Source organism: Poecilia mexicana, unplaced genomic scaffold, assembly GCF_051168715.1.
Source record: "Poecilia mexicana isolate PSO_F unplaced genomic scaffold, ASM5116871v1 scaffold_7, whole genome shotgun sequence".
Taxonomy (NCBI): Eukaryota; Metazoa; Chordata; class Actinopteri; order Cyprinodontiformes; family Poeciliidae; genus Poecilia; species Poecilia mexicana.
This window is the reverse complement of record NW_028263376.1, coordinates 22,347,727-22,375,238: the sequence shown is the minus strand read 5'-3', so window position 1 is coordinate 22,375,238 and position 27,512 is coordinate 22,347,727. Positions and strand designations below refer to the sequence as shown.

Sequence of the window (27,512 nt, the reverse complement as noted above, 5' to 3'; positions counted from 1 at the left end):
AGCTAAATAATCCTGGAAGAAAATCTTTTACAGCAATGGTGTCCAAAGTGCAGGGAGCCGATTGCAGTTCAGTGGTGACACAAAGTTTGCTTTCCAATAACGTACTGTGCTAGTTTTTCGAATGAGTGAGGCACATCAGTAGAATGTATTTCTCTTTTATTAACTCAGTTTTTTTCATATTTTAATACCATGCTAGGTAGGGTCAGATATTTCAAAAGTGTTTTGGAAAAAGTAGTGGGCCATATCCCATTTTTATTGCATAGAACAGACTTTTATTTCTAGACTAATCAGAAAATAATCAACCCCCAAAGTAAAAAAAAAACTATATTCTCTTTTTATTTTATTTCTCTCTTTTTTTTTTGCAAAGGTGCACAGCTATATGTTTAAAATCTATATTGATGTACAGATTCATTTTATACAGAAATCAGTCTCCACTGGTCATTTTATAAAGAGCAGAACATGTGCAGGAAAGAAACTGACCCAAGAAAAAAAGTGACTCAAAACTCAAGTTGCTGCAGTTGTGTTTAATGATGCCCTCTGAAACAAAAAATGTAACCAAATACGGTTCGTCTAAACTCTGCCTCTGGTCCTGCAAACACATCCAACACCATCAACCAACGTTTCCTTCAGTGTGCACTCCGTTAGGGGATGTTATTGTGACAACTTTATTATTCTGACAATAACAAAAAATGTGCTATGAGTAGAGAAACTCAAAGTGATTGACCTTAAACATAATTAAAGATACCTAAGTAGAATTAGATAAGCATGGTTTAAGTTTTACATTCATTAACAGATAATCCTATGAGTCAAAATAGTAAACTTGACACGGTCCAACTAAATTCCCATCATTACACACATAAAAACTCACATTCTTTTAGAAACATCACTTCCATCTAAAATAAAGCATCTTAGCAAGAAAAAACTGTTAAATATGAGCCCACCTGATTACCAGAACAGATATGTAAAGGGGGCAAGTTTTGAACAAATCAAATAAGGATAAACCTCTACGTGTGTTTGTTTGGATAGTTTGCCCTCAGGTCCTGAAGAGCACCGCGGCCGTCACAGCTGTAAGAGCCACAGCAACCACTGGCCCCCAGATCATCCACGGCTTCTGCGGGGAGCAGCAACACAGAAAAAATAAAAATAAACTGAACATGACCAAATGGCACCTCCCGTCAGAGGATCACCGATGTTCACACAGAGGGAGTTTGCGACTGAGATCAAGACGAAACACAGCTGATGGAAGTAGCAAATTAAGGACAAGCTCTTTAGGATAAAAATAAGCGTCATCACAGCCAACTGGGAGAAACAGTTGTTAAGCGTTAGCCACTCAGACAGAACAAACAGATGTCAGATGTTGAAAGCTGCATGATTAGAGAGGTTAAGATTTCTTTGACGACAGTTTTGCCCCCCCCAAAGACAGCGTTCTGGGAAAGCGGGAAAAACCCAATTAATTCATGCAATGATTGAAACTACACTGATGAAGATGACAGATGTAGGCCGGCTCGGCAGGAGTAATGTGTACCTTGCTACCACATTGCGCCGAAGCACCAAAACAGCAAAGCCAGGATAAGGCCGATGACTATGGCTTGAACAGGCAGCAAAAGTGGCGTCTACAGAAGGGAAGGGATATTATAGTAATCAACTGCAATGGGACAGACGTCTGTGGGTGTTTAGCTTTCTTTGAAAATGTGTCACTCAATCACCCTGTCTGTAACTGGTGTTTTTTACAGTTGTTTGGGTCATAAGAATCTGCCAGCGTTCAGCATTCCTCACACAGACAGATAAGAAAACAGCTGACAGCACAATCCAAGGACTGTCCTCTAAAGACTCATTGGTATGTGGGTCAATTTTTCCCATTTGCTGTTTGTTTGTTTTTTTTTGCCCAAAGCTGGCTGTCCTTAGCATTGTAAAGGAGTTTTCCTTAAAGTTAACATTTGTCCAAACTTAAACATTCTTAAGATGCATTTTTTAGGTGGCAATATGTAGCGTTACATCAGGATTTAATTCAGAATGGACTGCTGCTAGTTGTCTCCAGCCTCAGGATATCCCCCCTCAATCCCAAACTTTTTCAAACTCTTCAGAAACTCTGCAGGTTATTAAACCTAAATATGTAAATAACCCTCCTAAAAGTCCTTGGATGTGTGGACTGCTGAAATAATAAAGCGCAATTTGTGGATCATAAAAACGATCCACATTTTATGTCTGAAAATTAAACTAAATTGGACATGGTCACTATAATGTTGCAGCAAAGTTAAAGCAGAGCTCGTCTACAGAAAACCAACTTCACAGAAGATGTGTTAAATCATTTCTAAACTCAGTTACGGATTGTTATTTAAACATGTCTATTACATTAATGTCTTGTCAGTTACATACAGAGAGTATGACACTGACCAGGGGTCGGTACTCACGTTTGACCCTTTCTCCTGTAAATCCTTCATGCCAGCTTTGAATTCCTCCAGTTGGTCTGTCAGTGTCTGTTTCTCCTGCTCAGTCTTCTCGTATCTTTCCTTTAGGTCAGACAGCTCCATCTGAGCCTCCTCATACTGCACAAAACCAGTAAAAAACAAAAAATAAGAAAACTATTTTATTTTCTTCTGGGTCTCTGTTGATGGAGTAAATCTGTCCTCTTCACAAGTTTTGTCCACTTCCTACAATTAGACCTGCTGCTGAATCTACTTTATGTTCAGCTATTCAGTGAAAGCTGAGAGTATCCGATGCAAAAGGAGGCCCTCCGTCTCCTTTTTTCATTCAGTGACTGAAAGAGTGGAGGTTAGCAATGACTTCATCTTTGTTTTCTTCTGGGCTACAATGCCACTCCTGTCTGTGTGCTACAAAAGCGAATGATCCCAACCCTGCTAGCTGATTCCGACTGGCGGTATACAGCAGGGATCGCACAAGAAGGCAATGTGCAGGATTTCTAAACCGATTTTTATATGTACATACTTTAGGGGTTTAGGAGGAACGGTCAAAACTCGCAAAATCCCTAAACTTTTCCACATTTAACACGTAACAACCATAAATTTCAACACAATTTACAATGACGGGATGATACGCTGACTTAAAGCAACGCATAATTCTGAAGTGGAAGCAAAAGAATACAAAGTTTATGGAAGCATTTGTATTCAGCCTCTTTACTCTCATAACTGAGTGTAACTAATTGCCGTTAGAACTCCCCTCAATTTGTCAGTTTAGTCTGTTTGCGTGTAATTCAATCTCAGTATAAATCCAACCATCAGAAAGCTCAGCTGTTGGAAAGTTTAAAGTCAGGTTATAAAACCTACGTTTTGAACATTTCATGGATCCTCGTTCATCTTGTGCACTCCTGTCCAAATACATCTTTTTTGGAAGAATGATAAGAAGAAAGGATTGTTGAAAGAAAGCCACATCAAACCTGGTGGAAGAAAAGATTGCCGACGTAACTGCATCAGCGGTGTTTCCAGGAAGTATTGAATAGGGGGTTTAGTGTTTTGGTGTCAATATAATACAAGCAGCATGTTGTTTTATAAAGGGTTTTAAATAACTTGTAATAATGATGAAAGATTGTATGGTTGTTGTTTTCTTTGCTGCTTTTCATTTGGAAAACAAAGAATTAATCAACTTGATTGTGTTTAAATTTAATCCACTGCATTTATTTTACCCTTGATTCTTCTGTTTTTCATACAAATTATTATTTAGATTTTTTTAAACATTTCTTCAAAGTATAATTATTGCTCCTGTGCGAAAAGTCAGAAATGTAATCTTGGGTGACTTTGATGCTGACAATTCACTTGCATTAATAAGTAAACCTCTCCTGCGTGCTGAGAGGGAACAAAGGAAATGTCATGAATAGTTAAAGTCCCTGTCAACATTGTGGCTGTAAAGCAGTGTGGTCAGCAGCACATCACACGCAGCTGCAGTACCTCACACTGCAAATGTCACAAAACTAGAATAACCAAAGTTCCAGGTTTCATTAGATTTTCTACTTCAGATCAGAATTAATAAAATGCATCGAGACAAGATAGGATTCAAATGTTAACTCTGACGTAGAAACCCTGAGACCTTGACATGAATGTACCTCTCTCTGCAGAGCCTTGCTGCGGCTTTCTGCCTCATCCAGCTGGGTTTGCAGCTTGGAGTTATCCTGCTGGTGCTGAAGTTGTACGGCCACCAGGTTCCTCTCCATCTCCTGCTGGGATTCCTCCAGGACTTTGAGTTTGCTATTCAGGTCAGTATTCTGGTCACGCAAACTACCAATAACAAAAAAAAAAAAAAAAAAAAATTTGGAGGAAACCAGAAAAAACTGTGCTTAGTTTATTATGTAGTTTAATATTGTAAATAGGCCACATATGAGGGGGTAAAGCTACACCTTATGTAGATCAGTGTACTGACCTGACAAGGTCCTGCTCCAGCTGCTGCTGTTTCTGCAGCAACGCCTCTTTATCACTGTGCAGTGCTGCACATTGACTCTGCACACTGGCCTTTTCTTTCTGGTGGGCCTTAAAGATCTCCTCCTTCTCTGCCCTCAGAGAGGCACACTCACTTTGCAGACTGTTCTTTTCTTTCTGGTGCTTATTCACCATGTCCTGTTTGTCGGATCGCAGGACGGAGCACTCTTTCTGCAGACCGTTACACTCCATCTGCATAGACTGCAGCTCATTGGCTGCAACGAGAAAGTGGTTGATTTAATAGTGCAGTGTCGGAGCAGATGGTTTGCTTTCAGTCTGCATGCAGATATTCTTAAAGCATGGTTTCGTTAAGTTGGGGAAATTAATCAAAGAGTTAATTTCTTTCAGCGACTCAATTTAAAATGCTGAGCATTGTTTATTTATTTTTTTTTTTTTAATTATTGCCTTTTTGGTGTTTAGGCATTAATATTCCAGTCTTCCAATAACACAAAGCTATCAAGTGATATTTTCAAATTTCCAGTCAACTTTAAACATTTTTTTTAACTCAAAAACATGGCGGCCGTCTGGATGAATGCCCTAGTAAGAAACCGTGAAGTAGAGCCAAAAAAAAAAAAAATAGAATATTATGAATAAGTTGAATATTTTTACTATTAGATATTTTTTACGTTAATATCATCAGCTAACAAATAAATTATTAAAATATGTCACTCTGTGTGTTAATAATCTTTATATGTTGAAACTTTTTACAGCTTAAATTTAATTGCTTAAATAAAGAAAGTTTTTGGTGATATTCTAATTTATTAAAACGGACATATATAACCCAAGTTTGAGCAGTTTGGAGACCATCTCCAGTATACAAATTTAGTCTTAAAGCAACAGAACTCGTATTCCAAACCACTCAGTCAGAAAGGTGCGTCTGTGTAAGTGCACAATGCAACGGCTTGATTTGGTTTCGAATTGCGCATTTGCGCCCTTTCTACCTTGTATCTCTGCTGTTTTCTGCCACTGCTTGCTTTGCTGCTCCAGATTACGTCGCAGGTCCTCAATCTCCCGCTCGTATTTGCTGGCAGTCTGACGCCACTTGTCCAGGTCCTTGGAAGCAGTTGCCAGGTTAGACTGGACGGCAGTGACATCGCGGTCCCGCTCTGCAGAGGCCGCCTCCAGGGCCCGTTTCAGTGACTTCATCTCATCTTGTGCTCTTTGCAGCTCGTCATGTGAACCGGAGGAGACATTTATCTGCTCCCTTAGAACATCCACCTCGTCCTGGAGCTGCTGCAGCTGGCCTGTCCAAACCCAGATCAGTGCATAGATAAAAAGAGGTAGCTTTTAATGACTCCTTAAAGAAAGAAAGTATTTCCAGTCTATAAATGAAAAAAAAAGTACCTTGGAGATGTTTAATCTGTTTGGAAGATTGCTCAGCTTGTTGTTTATGCCCCTTCCTCTCTTCTTCTAGAACACCTTTAAAATACAAAAGCATATCTGTAGCTTGCTGTATGTGTAAGCATGAAAGCACTGAGAATCTAAACAGCTGAAATGTTTACAGCATGTTATATTACTACGATATTACCTTGTAGCTCCATGCATTTCTGCTTCTCTGTGTTGGCTATCTCCCGGGCCTCTCGAAGCTCATCATTCAAGCGCTGAATCATTTTCTCGGATTCACCAGAAGAACCCATGTTGGACTTGGTCAGATCATCTAATAATGAACGAAAAAATGTTAGAAAATCTCAACTGGTGCCTGAACAGAACACCTAAAAAGTTAAAGAGCCTCATATGGAGGATGAAGACTACTGCAGGCTTACAAACACTTATCAGCATGAATGCCATGTTAAATTTGCAGCTGATCAGTTTTGAACTGTGCTTTACTAGATTAACGGACTAATGTCCCAGCAAGATCTGGAGAAGCTCCTTCATGCATTTATCTTTAATCACATTGATTACTGCAACAGCCTCTTCAGTTTCTGGCTCCACTAATCTGGATCAAAACTACAAAACTGCCAAAACACAGAGTTCCCTTAAATCAAGGATAAAAATCCACCTGTTTACAGATGCTTTTGATTCATAATAACTGGAAAATCGATCAATATATTTAATGCACATGTGCTTGAAAATTCTGATGGTGGCCTTTGACAAAGTGTAATGTTTATAGTTTGTTTCGTAATCGGTTACTGTGTTATGTGTAAAGCACTTTGAATTGCCTTGTTGGTGAAATGTGCGATAGCATTAAACTTGACTTCCCAAGTAAGTTCCCTTAGCAAGTTGCATCTGGACTATGTGTTTTCTTGGCACAAAGCTGGCACAGTTGGGTGGCCAGGTCACCCAAATTCCACTTTCTTCATCCTTCCGGCTTCAGTGATTTTATTACGTGGTGAACATAAAATATTTGCTGTAGCAATTTCAGTCAAACTTGAAGTCGTCAACTTTGGACAACGAACTTATTCCTTGGTCACAACTCTCTAAGTCAATGTTGATGAAAACTGGCTGAAACTGGACGAAACCTGTGGTTGCTGACTTGTTGCTGAACGCTATAAGCTCAGGGAGACAGTTTGGTTCAGGCAGTGAGTACTTGGACTAGTGGTCGTTCCCAGGGCAAGAATTTTCAATGCTTCTAACCTCAACGCTGTTGATAATCCACTCTTACAAAAATGTCTTTGCCAGAGGCGAATTAATTTAGATGAACTCTACCAACTTTACCTAGAAAAATGGTCAAAAACCCGCAGTATAAAAGAAGTTATTCATGGTAACAAATATCCTGTGGTTTCAGGGTCCACTGTGCTATGGCAGATTTAAACCAATTATAGCGAACTGGTATGTATAACATCAAACCTTGTGGATCTTGGTCAGTTTTTTGTTGCAGTGAACAGTTCAAATCGATCATTAAAAGCTTAATATGATGTCTAAGTCCGACAGAATTTAGATAAGATTTCGTGATGAGAAATGAGTTTCCATAAAAATACAAGAGCAGAAGATCTGACTACGTTAATTCAGCTGCAGGCCCAAATAGTTAACCAGGCCTGCTAGATGATTTCCCAAGATATTGAAATAGGCCTGTTACATAAACTAATTACTCATCCAGAAATAGGCACAACTGTAGCGATCTGCATTTTCTGTCCAAGCTTCAAAACCAAACTGTCCATCACCCCAGCATCATACCACTCTCTGGCACACTGACATTGTTTATTATTAGAAGCAACCTACAAACAATGCACAAAGGAAATGGACCTGCCAACGTTGCCAAGGGTCTGTTGTGTCTCCTGGGAGGGGTGGAAACAAACTCCACAAATATTTCAGCTTTGCAAATTCCCCTAATCTACCACAGCTAAGAAAAGAGATGACCTAATCCAGCGCCGAGCGTTTGGTCGGGGCCCAAAACAAAGAGGAAGGGTCGGTCGAGCTTGCGCACCATAAATGGGTGGAAGGACTTGAAGTGCCGTGGCAAGTTACAGTTGTTCATCGATGTCCCTAAACTGGACAAGTGTGAGACAATGGCTAGGAGCTGGTGACATCCTTTGACGAAAGCACATGACCACCCAGCTGCGTGCCAGACAAAGGAGGAGAGGGCATGTTTGCATATGTATGAGCGAGAAGCAGAATGTGAGTGGGTTCCCTGTCCTGTAAGTCCACCGTTTGTGTCCGCTTCATTTGGAAGACACAGGGGGGATATTTCACACGAGAGTGCAACATGTTATCTTTAGAAACATTAGCACTTATGTCTTTTAGTGTCACAGAATGACACCTGACAAAGCAGATGTAGATTAGTCTGTGAGTAAAAATACCCGCTTGACTTCAGGGGCTCGGGGGAGTTTGGGGGGATGGCGAGCATCACGCTGCCTCGAGTGACGACAGAAAACAAAATGAAGGAGAAAGTCTTTTTTTAGCCCAACTGCTGAAGGCCAGAACCATCGCGGCCCATGCTTTCCTGACGTCTGTTGCCTTCTGAGAGGCCGATGTAGCAAACTGAATCAGAGGTGCTCTGAATGTCCACATTATTCTCTTGGAAAGTGCTGATCAACCTGCCAGCAGTGATATTCAATTACAGCTCCAAAATGTTCTGTCTGAAGGTGTCTCTCTGAAGTGACACGGAGGACATTGTTTGCCTTGTGCTCTCTCTCTCTCTCCCTCTCTCTATAATGTGCAGTGTAGCGTTACAAATTCAACCATCATGCAAAATTGATATGCTTGGACATTCTGACATTCAGCCTGAAATTCTTGTGTTGGCCCATCATTGCCCCTTCTGCAGGCTCTTGTGCGCAGAGTAGTAGATTGATTCTCTAATACGTTGGAACAAGAGGTCGTCCTCTAAAATAAGGCCATCTTCCGCCATACGCTCTAAATCCAACTCATAGCTCCAAACTCTGATCTTACTCATGCTACCTTAGTGTTATTTTTAGCAAGGTGCGCTGTGGCATGTGAAAGATACTGCCAACTCATTCAGCTGAATTATCCATGTCCATGCTTGTTGAAATAACTAATAGCAGAGCTGAATTACCTTTAATCAATGAAACGCTGTTGAGTGGATCACTCAGCTCTTTCTGATCCATTTGCTTATCTGCCAAAAACAGGAATAAAAATGAGAATATAAATTCAAATCAAGCAGCAATGCTGACAAACAAATAACTCTTCCTGTTAATGCTGGAGATTTCTTTGAAAAAAAAAAGTGCACACTCATCTATGACGACAGTGGTTGTTTTTAAAAGAAACAACAGCTTAAAACGTCCCTAAATGACCAGAGGACAAAATACATACAGATTAAGAGGTAAAAAGTAAAGCGCTTTGAATAATATTACCTTAGGTGATCCAGGAGCTACAGTGCTCTGTGTGCCGAGGCTACAGCAGTCCCTGACATGAAGAACTCTTCAGCAACTAACAGATTTTTTCAGACGTGAACCGGAGCAGTCCAAGCAGAAAAAGGGGTTGACTCTGACGTGACGACAGGCGTTAAACCAAACCTCCCTGCTGCATCTGGACTCAAACTAACGAGGAATTAGAACGAGGAGGATTAAAATAAATACACCAAGTGGTATCGTCCTCCTGTGCTTCTGTTCAAGCAAAATGTTAATCCTGAAACACAGGATTTCCCCCCTTGATATGCAAGTCCAAAGCTCCTGGGTCACAGATCCGTATAGGACATCTCGGAAGCTGCAGCTGCACACTGACACAGAGAGGTTTTGTTCAGGCTCCGGAGCAGCTCTAAAGCTGGTTGGTACTGAAGTATAAACCTACAGGATGACACAGAGTAGTGACTGCCACTGCGGGACTGTGTGTCATGAATGTGCAGCATCCTCCTCCTCTGTTGTTTTATCCTCTGTACCAACAGAATAGCTACAGTGCTTCTGTGTTTGTGCAAGATCCAGATATGATGTGTGCAGAGCTGGACTAGAAAGTACCAAACAGTGCTTTGCAAAAGTATTTATAACATTTAAACTTGTTTACATTTTGCCATATTGCAGTCACAAACTTTTGTTTTTTGGGGGGGATTTTTTTCTGCTAGATTAATGCCAAAAACCCAGTTACCTCACCCGCCTGTGGAGAAATTCCTTTTGTTGCTCTTGCATATACTACTCTTTGCAAACCTAGTGCTCCTGTAAGCATCAGTTGTCTTGCCACAGATTAATTGTATTTAGGTTTGGATTTTGACTTGGCCATTCCTTACATAAATATGCTTATATTCCATGGTAACTACCTAATAATATTTAAGGTTACTATCCAGTTTGTGGTAAGTGAAAGTCTTTGATTTTCTTCCAGGACTTGTGAATATTTAGCTCCATCTGTCTGGACAACTTGATACTGCAGCCACCATTTCTGACAGTGGGGATAAAGTGTTTAAAGCAATAATCAAAGTTTTTTTCTCCCCACACTTAACATTTTGAATGTAGGTCTACCAAATACCACAAAAAATTTCAAAAGCTAGGTCATCCTACATTGCAAGATCTGATTTTAGTCAATCTGATCTTAAACCCTGTACCGTCGTTTGGTTGAGTTAAATCTATAAATCAGTGGATTATTCTCTGTTTTCATTGTTTGCTCCCTTTTATTTGAGCAATTCTGCAGCCTTCGTTAGGTGACGTACTCTTAATTAAAATGGTTTACATCTTTAAAAAGAAAATCATAAGTGGGCCGCCAGATTCAAAATAATCTGCAAACTTGCTAATGGCCAGATCATTTACTTATTATTATGGACTCTTAGCTTTATTTTTTGTTAGCAAAAAGTTATAATTTAAACACGCAAGCATTAAGAAATCACTAAACTCACTAGTGTAAGCAGTGTTTTAAAATGACCCTGCTCATTATCTTAATCTTTTTAATCTTTTGGAAAGAGAGAGAGAGAGAGGCCAATTTCAAAGTGTCAAATTATAAAGACAATTTTATTTTAAGTTATGTTTGATATATACAGCATTTTTATAACAATTGAAAGTAACATTACTGTGCAATAAAAACCTTACTGTACAATAAAATCACACTATATGCCTGAGTTACATACATAATACCGGCCCTTTAAGCAGCTTTTGAACCTTCTGAGTGGCAGATCATTCATATAATGTCCTTAATTCTTTTCTTAACTATAATTTTAAATAAAAACATTTTTAAAAAATCAGTAAATACACTGATTTTATATTTTCCTCATAATACAGTTTATGCTTCCCCCCCCCAAATTATACAAATTAATTTGTCATATTCTTTATTATTTCAAGCCTTTCAGTCAGTTTTGGGAACGGCAGCATAACAAACAACAAAAAGAAATGAGTCTGGTTGTGCTAACTTCATACACAACTTCAGTAAGTACAAGCTGAAAAATACTTTTAAGTGTTGTTAGAAGTGTTACATGGTGTGGTTGCTTACCGCTGCACAACTGATAGCGATGCTGCTAATGTTAATTGGCTGTAGCAGATCATTTAGCCTGAGATAAATGACCTGGGGCTGTAATTAAACCTGGTTTGGCCGCCGCTCCTCTCAGCCTGGGATCACCTCCACATGTAAACAGTAGTGGGTGTAGCCTGTCAGGCTAGTTAGAGAGAGAAGTTCAGCGTTCAGTTTCCTCATTAAGAGTTTAGCTAAAGGAGTGATGCTTCAGCTTAGCTTCGCGCTCAGGATACAAAACTTCACCGACAACTTGGCTTACTTTCGGCTTTATCGTTTTCTGCTCCCCGATGACTTCCTTTATCTCAGCCTGGATTTGGAGTGAGAGATTCTGGCTTCCCGAAAATGTGTCGTGGGCAGACCTGGAGCGCCCGCCAGCTGGAGTGGAGTACCCCCGACTGCAGCATATGCTCTGCCATGCCTTTCCTCTGGCTGTCGGGGTTTTACTGTTTAGGCTGCTGTTTGAAAGGTGAGCTCCTCTGCTTGTTTTACAGCTCTAGTAGTTGTTTTCTTTTTTTTTTTAGTTACACTTTTTCTTCGTCCGCTACTATGCTACAGCTCCGCGGATAGAGCTTGCATAGAAACTGTGATTCATGCGGACTAAAATAAAACAAAATGGAAACGGAAGCCGCAAAAAAGTTGCTGCTTTCAGGAATGTGAACACATGAGTCATTTTTTCTGAACAGTGAAAAAGCTCTTTGTGGGCACGTCTTCTTCTCCATTTCAGATGAGTTACTTAAGTTGTTTTTGAGGAAAAACTCAGTTGAACAACTGCGGGATTAGTAAACATCCTTTTCGACATTAGCATTCCTGTGAGATGATGAAACAAAAAAAAAGATTTCATTGGGCTCAGATGTTGCTGAGACCCTGCTCTGCCGAAAACAAACGACCAAAGGTTGTGAGACGTTTTAAGTGCAGTTTATTTTGGGATCCACATCCAGATAAGACATTGCAATTGTTAAGAATTTTGTTGATTTGAGAAATGTTAATATTTTGATCAGGAGTAGCTCCAGCAAAACGGCCATTACTTGTTGAACAGAAGTGATTAGCTTTAAAACATGTTTCTGTTTTGACAGAAACATGAAAATTATAGACAACTGTCTTGCCAACTTAACATCACTTCATACTGTACTGTGATTACAATCAACTGGTTTGTATGCTATGGATTTTGAATTTGAATCTATTTTTGGCAACTGGATTGATCTGAGTGGACTTTTGATTGTGTATCAACACTATTGAATACTAATACTGGATTTCAATGGCATGGAAAATTGTGCTGCCTTAGTTTACATCGCCTTTGTACATAAACGTAACTCTGTAGTGTGCAAAATTTGATCCCCAATGTTGCCATGGATTTCTTATGAATGCGTCAAAAATTCTGCAAGCTGGAGCTTCACAGTGTTCATACCTTTAATTTTCACAGACGCTGCGTAAATATTACAGCAACTATCAAATTTTAACATTACTTAAATTTATGTAGCCTATCATAAATGCTAAATTCAGAGCAAAACGTGACATGTTCTGTCCTGAATTGGCAGAACACCGTGAATACCTAAGCCTGGATCTCAAAACACTGTTCAAACCGTGCGTGCATCAAAAGCGAAACACATACCTAAAAGATATGACAAGGCTTGATTTTTCCACAAGATACGTTTCCATTCTTTCATGCTTACAGGATCTGTTTTTTTTTATGGTACGCAATACAGAAAGCAGTTGGCAGCCGGTTTAGTTCCTTCCCAAAGGCGTTTTTGTAAACCTGTTCTGTGTAATTTCAAGTTTTATTGGAACCTCTAGGAATCTTGCTAATCCGCTGCATGGTTCATAGACGCCTCGGGCTAGCTCTGACTGGATGAACAAATTTAAAACAACATTTGTGCAAGATCACAAAACTGGAGGCGGAATACCGTTTGGCACAAACAGCAATTAGCTATAATCTGCGTCATTCCTTGACAAATCCAGCATTTGATGGTCAATTAAAAATCATGTAGTACAACTGTAAAAGGTCTCATTGAATCACCTCTTTAGAAAGTAGCCTGCTATTCCGGAATAGCAGGCCGTTGCCATGCTGAGATGTCATGGTGGCTCTGAGTTTCATTCAGAGCAATGGCCAGCTCAGCCAGAGGATCCTGTGACACGCGTTAGCGTTTTGGCCGGACTCGTCCCTCCCAAACTAGTTTCCCATTCTCCCATGACAGACCGACACACTCTGCTCAGGCTACTAGGTGCTACATTCTCCAGGCTTTTTAGCACATCCCTGTGTCTCCCTTTTTATAGCCTTTATTCTGCTCTCTGTCGTTGACAAATGCAGTCATTCCTTTCTAACATGTCATTATGGGCAAACTGTAATGTAAATTACCATGGCATCAAATGTCTCTCTCCGGTTGAATGTCTCTTTAATACCAAACGTGTGTGTGTGTGTGTGTGTGTGTTTGTGTGTGTGTGTGTGTGTCCCCACCCTCTGGTTTTTGCCCCTCTGTCTGTGTGTACACAGGCTGGTGGCCAGACCCTGTGCCCACATACTTCAGATTCAGGCGGGAGCGCCCCGGCGAGTTCAGCCCAACGCTGTCCTGGAGAGGCTCTATCAGTCCAACACGGTACATAAGGGTTGTGTTTGTTCTGTATCCTCTGTAAACTCTGCAGCACAGTGTTATTGCAGCGGTACACACCACCACAGGCCTAATGACATGCTCAGTAAACACCTCTTGTCGTATGAAATACCATTGTGGTTTTACAAGCAGATGCAGTACTTTGAAGGTAAAGTCCCACTAATGCTGTCCTCCTTAGTGTCCAGACACGAGACAACTGGAGGGACTCTCCAAGCAGCTGGACTGGGAGGAGCGGAAAATACAGAGATGGTTTCGTATCCGCCGGAACCAGGACAGGCCCACCACGCAGAAGAAGTTCTGTGAGAGCATGTAAGTCTCAAGAAGGACGGCAGAGTTGACGGCTCAGAAATATAAAGCATTTTCTCAGAAACCTATAGTTTATATGGAATCATTGCACACAATATTTTACTCCTTGTGTAATGAATCTCTTAAGAAAAATGGCAATTTCTCTTTCTGAGATGACTGGGAAGATCAATTGCACTTTTACGCAATATTCACATTTTTTTTTAAATGTGCTACTGTAAAACTTCCCTAGATTTTTGACACAGCCGAAATTGACCACACCGATGACGCTGCTTGTCTGCCTCAGTTAAACGCTGCATCACTCTTACCGTCACATGACCTAGCAAATGCCACAAGACCAAAACTCCTCTCTCTCTCTCTCTCTTCTTCTGAAACGCAAACGGCAACAAGATGGAAATAAACAATTAATTGTCGGCCCAGTTCTGCTCCTCAGACCGACGTGTTAAAAAAGTAGCAGCAGAGTCAGCTTTTTGTTGTACAAGAAAACTTGTTTCTACAGGGCTGTTGCTTTGGAGAACCCTCTTCTTCTGAACAGCCAGCACTTTGTCTTCTGCTAAAACATTTCACAAGGTTATAGCGTACAATCGGCCTTCTTGACAAATCTTCCTTGCACAATTCTTGCAGAGATTCTGGTTCCCCTCTTATGCTCTTCCACATTTCTGTGTTTATTTGACACAAGTTACGTTTTTGAACCACTGCCCAGCTGAAAGAAGCGGTAATAATTACCTATTTTCAGTTTGCTGGCAGACGCGACCATTATTTTGATTCAGACTGCCGTGCTCTGAAAAGACTCCCATCATTCTATCCTTCATGAACAGGCGCCTGGGGCTTTTGAGAGAGAAATGATGCCACAACATCTTAGACCCAACGACGTGCTTAGAGTGGGCAGGAAGTGTTTTCGCTTTGTTTCACGCCAGACCTGTTTGGAGGGTTAGTTTCAGTTCCCTTAGAAATAAGGGAAATCCACATTTACAACAATATGAAACAGGATGTCTTTTAATATTTCATATTAAAATATTGTCTTCTCAAATATCATTCAAGATCTCCATAAATAGTTGTGCTGGCACCTGGAGCCCCTGGTGGGGAGAATCAAGACTTTTTGTAATGATACTTTTTCACTTTTAATTGAGTTTTTTTCTCTCAACATGATGGGTTCAAACTCAAATATTTCAAATTCTTTAACAATTGGCAGAATTGGAGATATTTTAGTAGCAATGTGTTAGAAAATCTTGTCAGTGTAATGATAACCCATCAGGACCTTTGATGCCATTTTAGAAATGTCTAGTAATCGCCTGCTAAAGGTAGGAAGTTTTACATATTTTGTTACAGCATTGTTTCCATTTTTGTCACTGCAGGTGGAGATTCACCTTTTACCTGGTGATTTTTATCTACGCCATTTGTCATTTGTGGGTGGTAAGTTGAGCTACGCCAAAGCGTTCATGCAGTTTGAACCTTTTCACATTTTGTCATGTCACAAACACAAACGTCTGTGTATTTTACTTGGATTATATACATGAGACTCCAACACAAAGTGTTTATACTTATATGCAGGCCCCAAAATTAAATAATTTCAATTGTACCAAACTCTTGGCAAGGAGAACATTATAAGACGCAGCCAACACACCCAACATAAGTTTGAAAAAACTCCAGATTTCCACAATTCAGGTGGAAGAATCTGTGAACAGAACAAATATAGAGCTCTGTAGATATTACACAAGAACCCAGAAATCTGTTTTACTTTAAGGGGTAAAAGCAAAGTTGGTTCTGGCTCATGAAATTTCATGTCACAAGAAACCTAAGAGCAGAACTGAAGAAATGTTGATAAAAGGACATGTCTGCATTAACCACAGCTGTGTGACCAATCAGAAAATAGTTGGATGCCACCAAACCAGCACTAAGAGAAAAGCCCAGGTGGAGAGATTAAATTTTTCGGTTCTGTCGGAGTGTGTAATGGTTTTTAGTCGTGCACTCCACACATCATGGAGAAGCACAGACGGTCTTTACCACAAATTTTGTAGTAAGCACAGCAAACGTGGGTGAAAGGTGCGCTAGTAAAGGACAAAATTTAACATTTTAGCTTGCATGCAACACGCGATGAGGAAGTACCGTCACAAAAGGGAAAAACATTTACTGTAGGAAGAATCTGGGAATATGCTGTACTTTGTGTTTACTTTGTCTTGGAAAAAGACATTTGGTTACGCTTTGTCTTAATTAAATTTTCTGAAGAGATTTGTATAATCCTGATTTGTTTGTTTCCTCCTTGTCATTTAACCTTGCTCCCATTTACTGTCTCTTCTAGTCACCCTGGATGTGGGATACCAGACAGTGTTGGCACAACTACCCTTTTCAGGTTAGCAGTTCTATTTTACTGCTAATTGCATAAGTGTCACATTTTGTGCACTTCTTTCCACATTAGTATGGCTGCATATTTATCAAAGGTGTGTTTGCTTCTTCCCCTCCTCAAAGCCTCTAAGTCCTGGACAATACAATTACTATGTTGCTGAGCTGGCTTTCTATTGGTCTCTGATGGTGTCCCAGTTCACTGATGTTAAACGTAAGGTGAGTCAACAACCAACACTATTGTGCTCCCGTCATCACTCGTATTGTAACTAAAGGTGTTTGTTCCTAGAGGCCTTATTTTAGTTTGTTTTGTGTACTATGCTTCTTACTTTTAAACCATTTGTATATGTGTCAAAGTATCAAATGTTGCCAGCATAAAATCATTGATCTTGACTCTTGTAGAAATAATAATAATAAAAAATGTTAAATGCAAAATATAATGGTAAATTAGATTCATCCATATATACTCATATGGAGTATATGAGTATACTCATATATTCATGAAATATTTTGTCAGGCAATTGATTTATCTGGTTGTGATCAGCAATTACAGATGAAGCTGTGTCCTTCTTGCACGCACATTCCAAGAAAATGTGCCTCTTTAGTCTCTTACTAAACAAAAGTTGCCTACAGATATAATTAAAAAAGTCATTTAGCTACTTTTGGTATTTTGATTTGTTTTTCTATGTCTCGTTTTAAATTCTTGAGAACCCTTTATAGTTTACTTTTTTCTGAAAGATGTCATTGTGACTCTTCCTTTTGTTGACTTCTATTATATTGCTATGGAAACATCACTTCTGTTGTTCCTTAAATTTGCAGCATGTAACTTTTATTAAAAAAATATATATTTTTACATATTTGTTGAAACTGTGATGGCACATGGTGACAGTATGGCATGAGACAAATAATCTGTGGGGAAAAAAAAAAAAAAGAAAAATCATTCTCCTCTGCCTTCTGCCCGTGCTCCCAGAGCTAACTAGAAACAACCAATCAGAGCTAAGATGGGTCTTAACATTGTTAATCACAAGCTCTTGTGGTGCTGCTCATTCCCCCAGTCCAACCCTTGTTGTGAATGCTCAGGCTAGTTAGCATGATGGTGGATAGATGGGTTTTCCTGTAATGGTAAGTTGTTTCTCTGCCATTAACAAATTGTATACACATGGCCCACAGATGACATCATTGAGACCTTCTTCCTGATTCTTTTTGTTTGTTTGTTTGTTTTTGGTCGGGTGCAGCTCATTTCTTTAGAACGCGGAGGGAAGAGGCAGAGATTGATCTTTTCACAGATAAGCTGCCTCATAACATAGTGTTATGACATGATGACAGGTTCAACAAATGTGTAAAAACATTCTTCATAAAGGTTACGACAGTTTTAAATATCTCAGGAGTTAGATTTTATCTTCAACTATATCAGAAAATGTGTATCTTTACTTGGGTAGATTGGCTTCACATGAAGGTATCGGCCAATCTCCCAAAACTAAGGAATTCTGTGCCAATAAGTCAGCTGGCCGGTAAATCGGTGGACATTTTATGAAACAGTTTCTGTATTTTTGGATCATTATCCTGTTGAAAGTCCAAGTGAAGAGCCACTTTAGGTTTTGTTAAAGAGTTCTGGATGCCATACCCTTTAGAAGAAAAATATTACAGAACCTCCACTATATTTAATTGAGCATGAGGGGATTTTCCATATACCCACCCTTTATTTTATGCCAAATCCTGCTGAAGTGTTACTGAAAAGATCTTTCTTAATCTTATCAGGCAAAAGTACACAGTTGGAGTTAAAGTCCCTGTGCATGATACTCATGTTTACGTTTGTGATAATGGGTCAGACAAGGCTTCCCCCCCTCCCCCCGCTTGTATCACTCAAACAAACTTGTGCCTTCTCACAAAGGGTTATTGGTTGAGTTGAACTTTAGCAAGGACCCAGGTGAATTAAATTACTACATGGTAAATGGCCTGCACTTTTATAGTGCAACAAGTCATTCATTCATTTATGCACATATTCTCACATGCATACCAGATGGGCTGTGTTAATTTGAAGGATTTTTGGTGTGCATAACCAAAATACAACTATTTGAAAAGCCGACTGAAACCATGTCAAGTGCAACAACTTCACATTGAACCATGTTTCCTGCTTTCTTTGTTTTGGTGTTAATCAGTAACTGTTGCATCACCTCAGAAACACCTGGTGTAGATGTAATGATCTGGATATTTTATGGCATGCATGAAGGTCTTCTTAGAGATTGCGCTAGAGACTTTTTTTTTTTTTTTGCTAGGAAGTCTTTTTTTAAAAAAAGAACATTTCAGAAAAACTTTTATGTAGATGGGGCCTGAAAAACTTGATTCCATACATCTACCAATAGTGTCTTTGGTTATTTGTATAAAAGAAAGTGGTGTCAATAGGGCACCGAATCTAACTCTGATCTAGTGGCCCACACTCTGACCTAGTGGCCTGGTTAATGTTGTAACCAGGGCAACATTAAGCCCTGGTTATCGGCATAATTTATGCAGTTGTGGAATACTTTATTTAGGCATAAACAGCTGCAGGGGTTGCCTGCAGATGAGATGATTCATTGTTACATATATTGTATACTTAATTTTGTGGATTAAACGATCTGTGATGTAAAAGCTGTTACCAGCCTCTCTTTAGGTCTCTGCAAATCTCCAATGTCCTTATTTTAAACTTGAAAAATGAAGATGACTCCAAGAATAAGATGGACACAAACATAATTCCCTGTCCTAAAAATGAAAAAAAAAAAAAAAAAAAAAAAAATAGTACATAGTTGGAGAGAACCTTTTTTTTCCTGGATAAAAAAATCTTTTGAACAGTTAAAACAAGATGTTAAATCATTTCTATTGAGTGCAACTCCTTGCACAACCCCCAGAAGTGACTGCAGCATCAGAGAGAACAAGTCAAATGTGTTTTATGAAAAACGTCCTCTGAAAACAGATCTAGAACTTTATGGGAGAATGGTTGAAATATGAAAACTGTACAAGCTTCCCAACACCCTCTTCATAACACTGTCGTAAAGTTTAATAGTGGAACTAGTACTGGCGATCGCCAATACCAGCAAAGCACAACAACAAATCTGATTTGACTTTTATTTATTTAACAGCTTTATTTTCCTTTGGATTTAATAGACTTAGTTTTATAAGCATTAACACAGCTTAACCCAGCATTTCATCACAATACCTACTGATTTACTGATTTATCGCTCTGTTCTTATTTGTCCCGTCTCATTGTGACGATGGCAGGATTTCATGATCATGCTTGTCCACCACCTGGCCACCATATTCCTCATCACCATCTCCTATGGCAACAACATGCTAAGAGCTGGCACTCTGGTGATGTGTGTACACGATGCTTCGGACATCTTCCTCGAGGTAAATGGATCCATCATCAGCTGAAACATGACTTTAGCTGTTGACTCAAAATAGAGGAATTTGATTCATCATTTCTGAGAGCTTGCTCGTCTTGTTTCTCAAAGGCAGCCAAGTTGGCCAACTATGCCAAGTACCAGAGGCTATGCGACAGCTTGTTTGTGGTGTTCAGCATAAGCTTTTTTCTCACTCGACTCGTCATTTTTCCTTTCTGGTGAGAGTTCATCAATGCACTTTAAAATAAAAAGCCTTTTTCTTTTCTTTTATTTAATTAAATGCATTATTTGGTTGGTTTTGCTTGTAGGATTGTTTACAGTGTGCTGTTTGAGAGCTGGCAGATCATTGGGCCATATCAGGCCTGGTGGCTGATAAACGGGTTACTGCTGGTCCTGCAGACTCTCCACATCATCTGGTTCTACCTCATCGCTCGCATTGCTGTCAAAGCCATCTTCAAGGGAAAGGTTTGTTTACATCCTAACGCAGCAGCTGCACTAAATTCAAAAAGTATTTATGCTTTTTTTTTGTGCATTTTAATGTGTCAGGTTAACACAAAGTAGTGATTGTGAGTAAAATAAATATGATTCATGGTTTTGCTCAATTTCTGGTTGGCCTTTTTCCTTCCTGGGCTTCTTTTGGTGCTCTTCTTATCAGTTTAGGTTGACAAATTTTTGAACACTTTTGTAATACTTCCTCTATTTTCAGATGAATTTACACTAATATGAAATTGCATAAAGTTGAAGTCCATTTAATTAGATGATGCAGAATTATATTTATGGATATGAGAGTTAAAGGCTGATTAAGCATACACCCCACACCATTTTTCAGAAAAAAAAAAAAAAGTATATTATTTGACGTCAAGCGCATACATTTGTTGCTTGAATGTGAAAAATGTGAGGGCGTGAAGGCTTTAGCTAAACTGCAGCACGGATGCAAACCTCTCATGCTTGTTTAAACAATGGGTCTTGTTTCTGCCATCTCCAGGTGTCGAAAGACGATCGCAGTGACATAGAGAGCAGCACAGATGAGGACATTTCCTCCAATGGCAGTAAAAACTGTCAAACCTCCAAACTGAGGGACAGCAACCACACCCGTGTCCTTAATGGAGAAACTCATGACCACTGAGGGGATCGATACTTTATTCCAATCATATTTTCTTTTAGTTATACAGGCAAGAATCGCTCTACACCTTATTACGATGAACTTTTAATTATTTTTCCTACAAATAGTTCTAAGATGTTAAACTCCAAGGTGAGTGCACAGCCTTGGACACTTGAAATGTTTACGTCTACTGTTTTTCTCACAAGTACACGAGAACTATATGAGAACTGCAGCAACCGGGGAGCTGCTTACAATGCTTTATGCTTGTAAATAGATTTTCTTGTTGACAACGATGACTGCTGTGAAACAAATCACTGCTTCCAAAGTATTTGTTGTGTTATAGTGACATATGCTTCTGTGCTTTTTGATTTAAATTGTCAAACATCCCAAAGTTTTCTTGATAAAAGTGCAATAAGTGCAGTGATTGTAGTGCTGGGTCTTTCCTTTAATGAATGGCAGTTTCATCTGCCTCAAGTTATTAAATGTTCTTCACTTAAAAGGTGACACTTAAATGGATCATTTGCTGAAGTAGTTTTGCATAAAGCAAAACCAACACATCCCCTAAGTACACGCTTTTTACTTTTAGAATGTACTTCAACGTATAGTGTGCTGGTCCTGCTTACGTAACCACATAATCTTGGGTCTACAGGACAAAAAAATGAAAAAAAAAAACCCCAAAAAAACTCTGTAAGGGGGCAGATACTTTCTGAGTGTTGTAAATGGATGGCATTTGTGTCTGAGTGTCGCTTGAGGTTTTTGGGTGTAATCATCTCCTCAGTATCTAATGTTATGACATGTATCCAACATTTGAAGAGCATCTTCGCTGAAGTCATTGTACTTCAGGCTGAAAGAGGAGAGAATAAATGAAGTTAGATTTTGATAGCATGCAAAACACATATCGAGTTTGCCTAGAGTTCATGATTCAAGTGAGGCCCAACGTACTTTAACTCCTTCATGTTTTGTTTTTCTTTCATGACTTGGACAATCGCAGGGACGGCAGCGTCAGTGAGAGAGTTGTTTCTCAGCTCCAGGAGTTTCAGGGTATGACTAGCTCTGAGAGCAGCACACAGGTCTTCAACACAGGCATCTGTCAATTTGGTCATTTCCACGCTGTGTTAAAGAGAAAGCAAGTAGATTCATAGAATAGTGCACTGCAAGTGGGTTTTGGGGAGAAAAAAAAAACCAAGAGCATTTTGTTTTCTCCTCTTTAGCTCACCTCAGTTCCTCCAACAAGCAGTTTGGATGTGCAAGAGCATCCCAGAGATATTTAACGCCTTGGTCTCCCACTTTGTTGATGGCTAAAAGTAGAGATTTGATTTGACATGTCCCATTTTTAAGAACTGATCCCAGTTCCTCAAAGACTGCTGTGGTTAAGTCGCATCGTGTCAAGCTGCAGAAACAGTCAGAGGACAACAACAGGGCTGGTTAGTGAATATTTACAAACATTATCCTTTTAAAGAAATTACATATTTCATGTTCCTCAAGGTTTGACATGAAATGAGATAAGTTTCCTGTTTTAGGTTGGGTAAGCTTACCAAAATTACTTATTTTTGTTAAGTGGCAAAGCAATTAAATTGATAATTATTTTCTTCAAAATTTACATGTGGAAATGTTTTACTGCAACTTCTCAAACACCAGTTTCTTGTATAACAAAGAAAACAGTTGAGGTATCAGGAAGAGTATATCTGTACCTAAAAAAAAAAAAAGAAAACTAAAGACTGAGTTAAAATAAATAATTAGCAATGAGCTTACTTCAGGATTTCTATGAGGCAACTGGGTGATTTGAGGCCATGGCAAAGCAGCAGCGCCCCCTCCTGTCCCAAACTATTCAGTGACAGGTCGAGTTCTGACAGAGAGCAGTGTTCAGACATGAAGACCTCCTTCAAACTGGAGCAGCATGCACCTGTCAAACCGTTGTCAAACAGTCTACAAAACAGATTAAAAACGTATCACTTTTAGAAAATCAAATTGCCCCAGATTACTGAAATTAAACGGAGCCAATCTTGGTTTTATGACCTTAAAACGGATTCATACCCGAGGCTCTGCAGTTTACAAAGTGGCTGTCGGAGGGCTTTGCATAAGGCTTCAACTCCACTGTCACCAGCCATGTTCCCCTTGAAGTCAATTTTTGTCAACTGCGATTGACCAGAACACAAAGCCGATGCAAAAGCCTCCATGGACGCTGCAGTCAAATTACAGCTTTGAATCCTGTTAACAAGAAAAGTTGATCATCTGACAGAGTGGACATGTTGAAATGTAAATCTGTACTATTTCAGAACTTACTGGAGCTCCTGTAGTCTGCAGTTTGGACTGTGCATTGCTTCGCGCAGCTTTGCGAAGCCCTGATCGCCGATTGGATTAAACATCATTTGTAAAATTTGGAGTTGGGAGGCTCCCGAGGTTAGCAGGAAGGCCAGGTTGTCACAGCAGGCCGCAGTCAGACCACAGACATTAAGACTTCAAATATCAAAACACAACAACTCTAGTTATGTTCTGTCTTTTCTTTTGAACAATATCTACAGTGTTATAGAAGCATATTTGCCCACTTACAACTGAACTGCAGGTTTAGAGTCATGTCAAAACATTTTAATCAAATTTCTGCTTAAATTTTGACTAGGCCGCTGAAAAATCTTCCCTTTGTACTTTATACTTGATTCAGAGCAAAACGCAGGAACATTGTCCTGCTGCATCACCCAAGTGAAGAAGAACGCCCCCTTCAGTCAGTCAGTTTGATTGTTGTACTTTTTTCCCCTTTTCTAAAATGCTCAGAATGTTGTAAAATTTAAAGACCATCAATATGTGTTTTGGCAACTTGACATGGAGTTTAAGTCAAACAATTGATTGAGAATCTAATTTATGTTAATGTATGTGACAAAAAAGTGAAAAAAAAATTGATGGGAATATTTTATCAGAATTGCATCATCAGCAACAAAAAAAACATATAAAAAGGTATTTGTCTTACTTTAGTCCATGTAGCTTGGCCTCTCTTAATCCCGCACAGAGAATGTCCAACTTTTCATCTCCGAGATTGGAATGGGAAAGCTCCAGCTCTGTGGTGACACCCATGCTGACAGCTGAAGCCAGCAGAGGGATGGAGTCTTTATGAATGGAGCAGTTTGACAAGCTGGAGGAGACGGCATTGCATTTCATATATATGGTGCTGTACACACTGAATGATATATGTTTATCTTTTAAGAGCACTTCCCACTTACATCACAGTGTGTGACAGACTCACAGACGGAGCCAAGACCTCCATCATCTCTCTTAATATTGTTGTTCTGGACACGCTCAACTTTTCCCTTTCACCCAGACATGTGATCACGTAATTCAGAGCTGCACAGTCCTGGAGGCTCAGGTTTTCATGAAAGATGCACGGGTGTGCAGGAGGGTTGAGGATTTCCTTTACCAAACTCTCGTTCTGGGCTTGATGCAGCAAATGGAAACATCTGTAGTGTTCAGATTTGTTGTATTTCTTCAGTGTTTTCTCTGATCTGCTTTTAAACCAGCTTTTAAAACCTTTAATCTGATCAGAACTAAACTTTCCCAGTAAGTCTTCCAGCAATCTGTACTGGACCGGCTCAGAGAGCCCCGACATAAAGAAATCTAGAAACTTTGAACAACCTTTGTGATTATCCAGCATCTTCTCCGCATCTCCGTGTGTCGACGGGTCCAAAAAGAAAGCCACGGCCAAGACGAACTCCTGCATCAGTTTGGAGTGGAAGGAGAACTCTCCTTCACCGTGAACTCTCAAGAAACCATCCACAGAGGTAAGACTCTGTTCAAAACCAAAGGAATCAATGGCATGTTTGGAACAGCTTGAATGTTGGTAGTGGAGGCAGTGAGATGCCATTCTGCCAAGAGCCAACACTAACCCTCTGCTGTGTTCTTTGTTCAGTGAGAGAGTCTGAATCAGGTGGACCAAAATATCCACAAATAGCCGAGACAGAGTCTCAGAAAGTTTGGTACATAAATCAATAAGCCGCTTGTAAATAGAGCAGACTGTCCAACAAAACCTGGGAGAAGCACAGAAATCATAAATGCCCAGAGTTCTTTCCATGTGCAGAAATGCTTCACTAGCTGCAGTGGGGTCAGGGAAGAAGTTGTTAAAGTAAACCTCTCTTTGCGGTTTCTGAAACCCCAACACATCCATCCGAATCCCGCCGAGGAACTTCACGCCATCTGTGGGCCTGGTTGCAACAAGAAAGGCGGCTCCTTTCAGCAGGGATCCGTGAAGCAGACTGGCCAATAAGCAGGACACAGAGACCAGATGGTAAGGGTCAGAGGTCAGGGTGTGGAATGAGGGGTCCAGGCTGTGCTTAAACTCATCCAGACCATCAAATACAAACAACATGCCATCAGGCTCCTCTGTAACCAGACGTGTGAAGTTTGGGGGCATTTGAAGGTGGCCTTGTTGGATTAAAGTTTCCAAAGAAAGTTCATCTGTAGAAGATCCTATTTTACTAAACTGGAAGTTGAAAACATGAGAAAAGTTTTGAAGGCATTCTCCATTAGCCCAATCGACAACAAGCTTGAACAAAGCGGTGGTTTTACCAGAACCTTCTGGACCAACCACTACAACAGTTCTGGTCTCACCACAGAGAACAGTCCGGATGGCGTCATCTAGGAAACCCAGGTTATCATCCTGAGCGTCGACGGTGACAGGTACGTACTTCCGGCTGTTAATGATGCTGGCAGGAGACTGACCACCGAGAATCGTTGAGGTGTTTTCTGTCTTCAGGATGCGAGTCAGAATATCAACTTTATCCATTCTGATAGACATCCAGAAATAATAACAGCTAACACACAATGAACGCAGCTTGAGGGAACAGCTAACACCCTTTTTGCTTGCATGCAAAACTAAAAGTTCATGCGTGATTATTTGGTTTTTCTATACCTCGAAAAACTGTCCATGAACGTGTTTACAAGAGTTGTACTCTGCGGAGGAAACGTAGTAAACTTCGAGGGACAGTTGTGGGGGAAATTATCCTAGCCCAAGCCACATTTTCAGATTCATAGCAGGCCATCATCATAAAACGGAAAACCAGGAAATGTCGGAGGGCAATTTTACCCGGCACGCTGTCTTACAGGCAATATGAGACTCTTCCTTCTTTTAGTTACTGGTGGGTAGAGCCTTGTACACCACGCTGCAGCAAACAGAAAGGGGCGGGGACGGACCACTGGCAGTCTTCAAGTACACCTCACCTTTCTCTGTGTGGCAGGAAGAAGCCTGCAGGCCACACTTGGATGAAATTACAGTACAGGAATTGTATTCATAGCTGTATTAATCCACAAAGGGGCGCTGTTTACACATTACCTTCTGCAATGATGACCCAGAAGTTCATTGGATGTTCCTGCTAGGAGTTCCAAAACCATCTGTTTGACTTTTCCTTTTTCTGCCATAAAACAAGTTTGTTGTCATTCTTCTTTTTGATATAGAACTAAAGTACAATTTTAGGCCATTTTGGCAGTAGCCTGTCATCTACTGCTGGCGACAATGTTCTTATCTCCTTTTAGTGTTTTCTTTATTAAATAACAAAATCTTCTTTTTAATACTTATCTTAGTAGACTTGGGAAACACTCCTCCATGGTCCCGATGACATCATGGTGGCCTATGTCTGTGTGCTTGTTAGTGCTGATTCAAAGAAGAATGGGAGAAAAATGGGCTGACTAGAACAGACGAATCAACAAGCCAGAACCTAAATGTAAAAGCTACTTTTATTCACTGTAATGTTCATTGTTTCTTTATTTGTCATTGAAAACGTGTATAAAGCTTTGTCTTTATTTTTGGCTCTCTGTATCTACAGTACAAACCAGAACCAAGTTCATCCAGCACAATTTTTAGTTTTCTCGGGATTTCAAGGGAGGAAATGCCAAGAGACCAACTGGCTTATTAAAAATTTATTAGTTTGACTAAATTGTGTTTAATGTGTTGAACAAATTGGAACTCTAAAATGTGCTGAGGTGATGTTGCATCAAATGAATCAAAATTTGACAGAGAATAATTACAAGTTCTATGTAAAGTCCATGTAAAGTGTTCTTAGTTTGCTTGTTTCCATTTCTTGTCACCGCTTCATAGCAAACACCGAAAGAAGGTCAAAACAAAACTACTGAGGAGTTTCTCAACTGTTCCAGATGTTGAAAACCAATCCATCTGACTAAGAGAGAGAAAGAGACAAATGAATCCCAATTTTGTTCAGAGAACGTAAACATTCACTGACCTGGCTGCAGATACTCTTGTCCTGCCCTGATTGACACTGTTTTCTGGTGTCAGAACCTGCAGAAGCCCAAACGCCTTCCTCTTCTGAATTCTTCTAGTTTTTCTACCAGACTATCCTTAAAGCTTTCTCAGACATGAAGAACCTACATTATAGATGAGATGCTACAAGAGATATTGATAGACACACTTTGATAACGTGAAATCTTCAGTCTTTAACCTTTGATCTTTAACTCAGAACAAAATCAGCCTTTAACTAGATAGAGCTACATTTCAATAATTGCTTCTAAAAAGACTGAAGTGGTAAGTATGGTCATTGTGAGA

The 27,512-nt window shown here is 39.8% G+C and overlaps 3 protein-coding genes across 5 annotated transcripts; 1 reads left to right on the top strand and 2 right to left on the bottom strand.

Annotated features, from left to right (window-relative positions):
• Positions 1–509: 509 nt before the first annotated feature.
• Positions 510–9,532, bottom strand: slmapb (sarcolemma associated protein b). 2 transcript variants are annotated; one of them, XM_015005342.2, is made up of 10 exons: positions 9,176–9,531; positions 8,878–8,937; positions 5,956–6,084; positions 5,772–5,846; positions 5,369–5,671; positions 4,372–4,642; positions 4,058–4,229; positions 2,412–2,546; positions 1,526–1,613; positions 510–1,111 (listed from the first exon to the last, which is right to left on the bottom strand). In XM_015005342.2, exons 2-9 carry the CDS (start codon positions 8,927–8,929, stop codon positions 1,530–1,532), a joined length of 1,221 nt encoding a protein of 406 aa, XP_014860828.2. In that variant the 5' UTR covers positions 8,930–8,937; positions 9,176–9,531; the 3' UTR covers positions 510–1,111; positions 1,526–1,529. The 2 variants fall into 2 exon arrangements, with proteins under 2 accessions (XP_014860828.2, XP_014860829.2); XM_015005343.2 differs by lacking the exon at positions 1,526–1,613 and having other exon boundaries at positions 9,176–9,532.
• A 1,791-nt stretch (positions 9,533–11,323) lies between these two features.
• LOC106928826 (ceramide synthase 5-like) lies at positions 11,324–21,394 on the top strand. Its single transcript, XM_015005344.2, has 10 exons — positions 11,324–11,715; positions 13,738–13,840; positions 14,031–14,161; positions 15,511–15,568; positions 16,455–16,505; positions 16,622–16,714; positions 19,751–19,879; positions 19,984–20,090; positions 20,181–20,337; positions 20,858–21,394. Exons 1-10 carry the CDS (start codon positions 11,537–11,539, stop codon positions 20,996–20,998), a joined length of 1,149 nt encoding a protein of 382 aa, XP_014860830.1. The 5' UTR covers positions 11,324–11,536; the 3' UTR covers positions 20,999–21,394.
• LOC106928824 (NACHT, LRR and PYD domains-containing protein 12-like) lies at positions 20,996–26,243 on the bottom strand. Of its 2 annotated transcripts, XM_015005339.2 has the most exons (8): positions 24,187–26,228; positions 23,937–24,098; positions 23,258–23,431; positions 23,009–23,182; positions 22,727–22,900; positions 22,191–22,364; positions 21,917–22,084; positions 20,996–21,818 (listed from the first exon to the last, which is right to left on the bottom strand). In XM_015005339.2, the coding sequence occupies exons 1-8, from the start codon at positions 25,752–25,754 to the stop codon at positions 21,749–21,751; spliced, it is 2,664 nt and encodes an 887-aa protein (XP_014860825.2). In that variant the 5' UTR covers positions 25,755–26,228; the 3' UTR covers positions 20,996–21,748. The 2 variants fall into 2 exon arrangements, with proteins under 2 accessions (XP_014860825.2, XP_087863386.1); XM_088007260.1 differs by lacking the exons at positions 22,727–22,900; positions 23,009–23,182; positions 23,258–23,431 and having other exon boundaries at positions 24,187–26,243.
• Between the last annotated feature and the right edge of the window lie 1,269 nt (positions 26,244–27,512).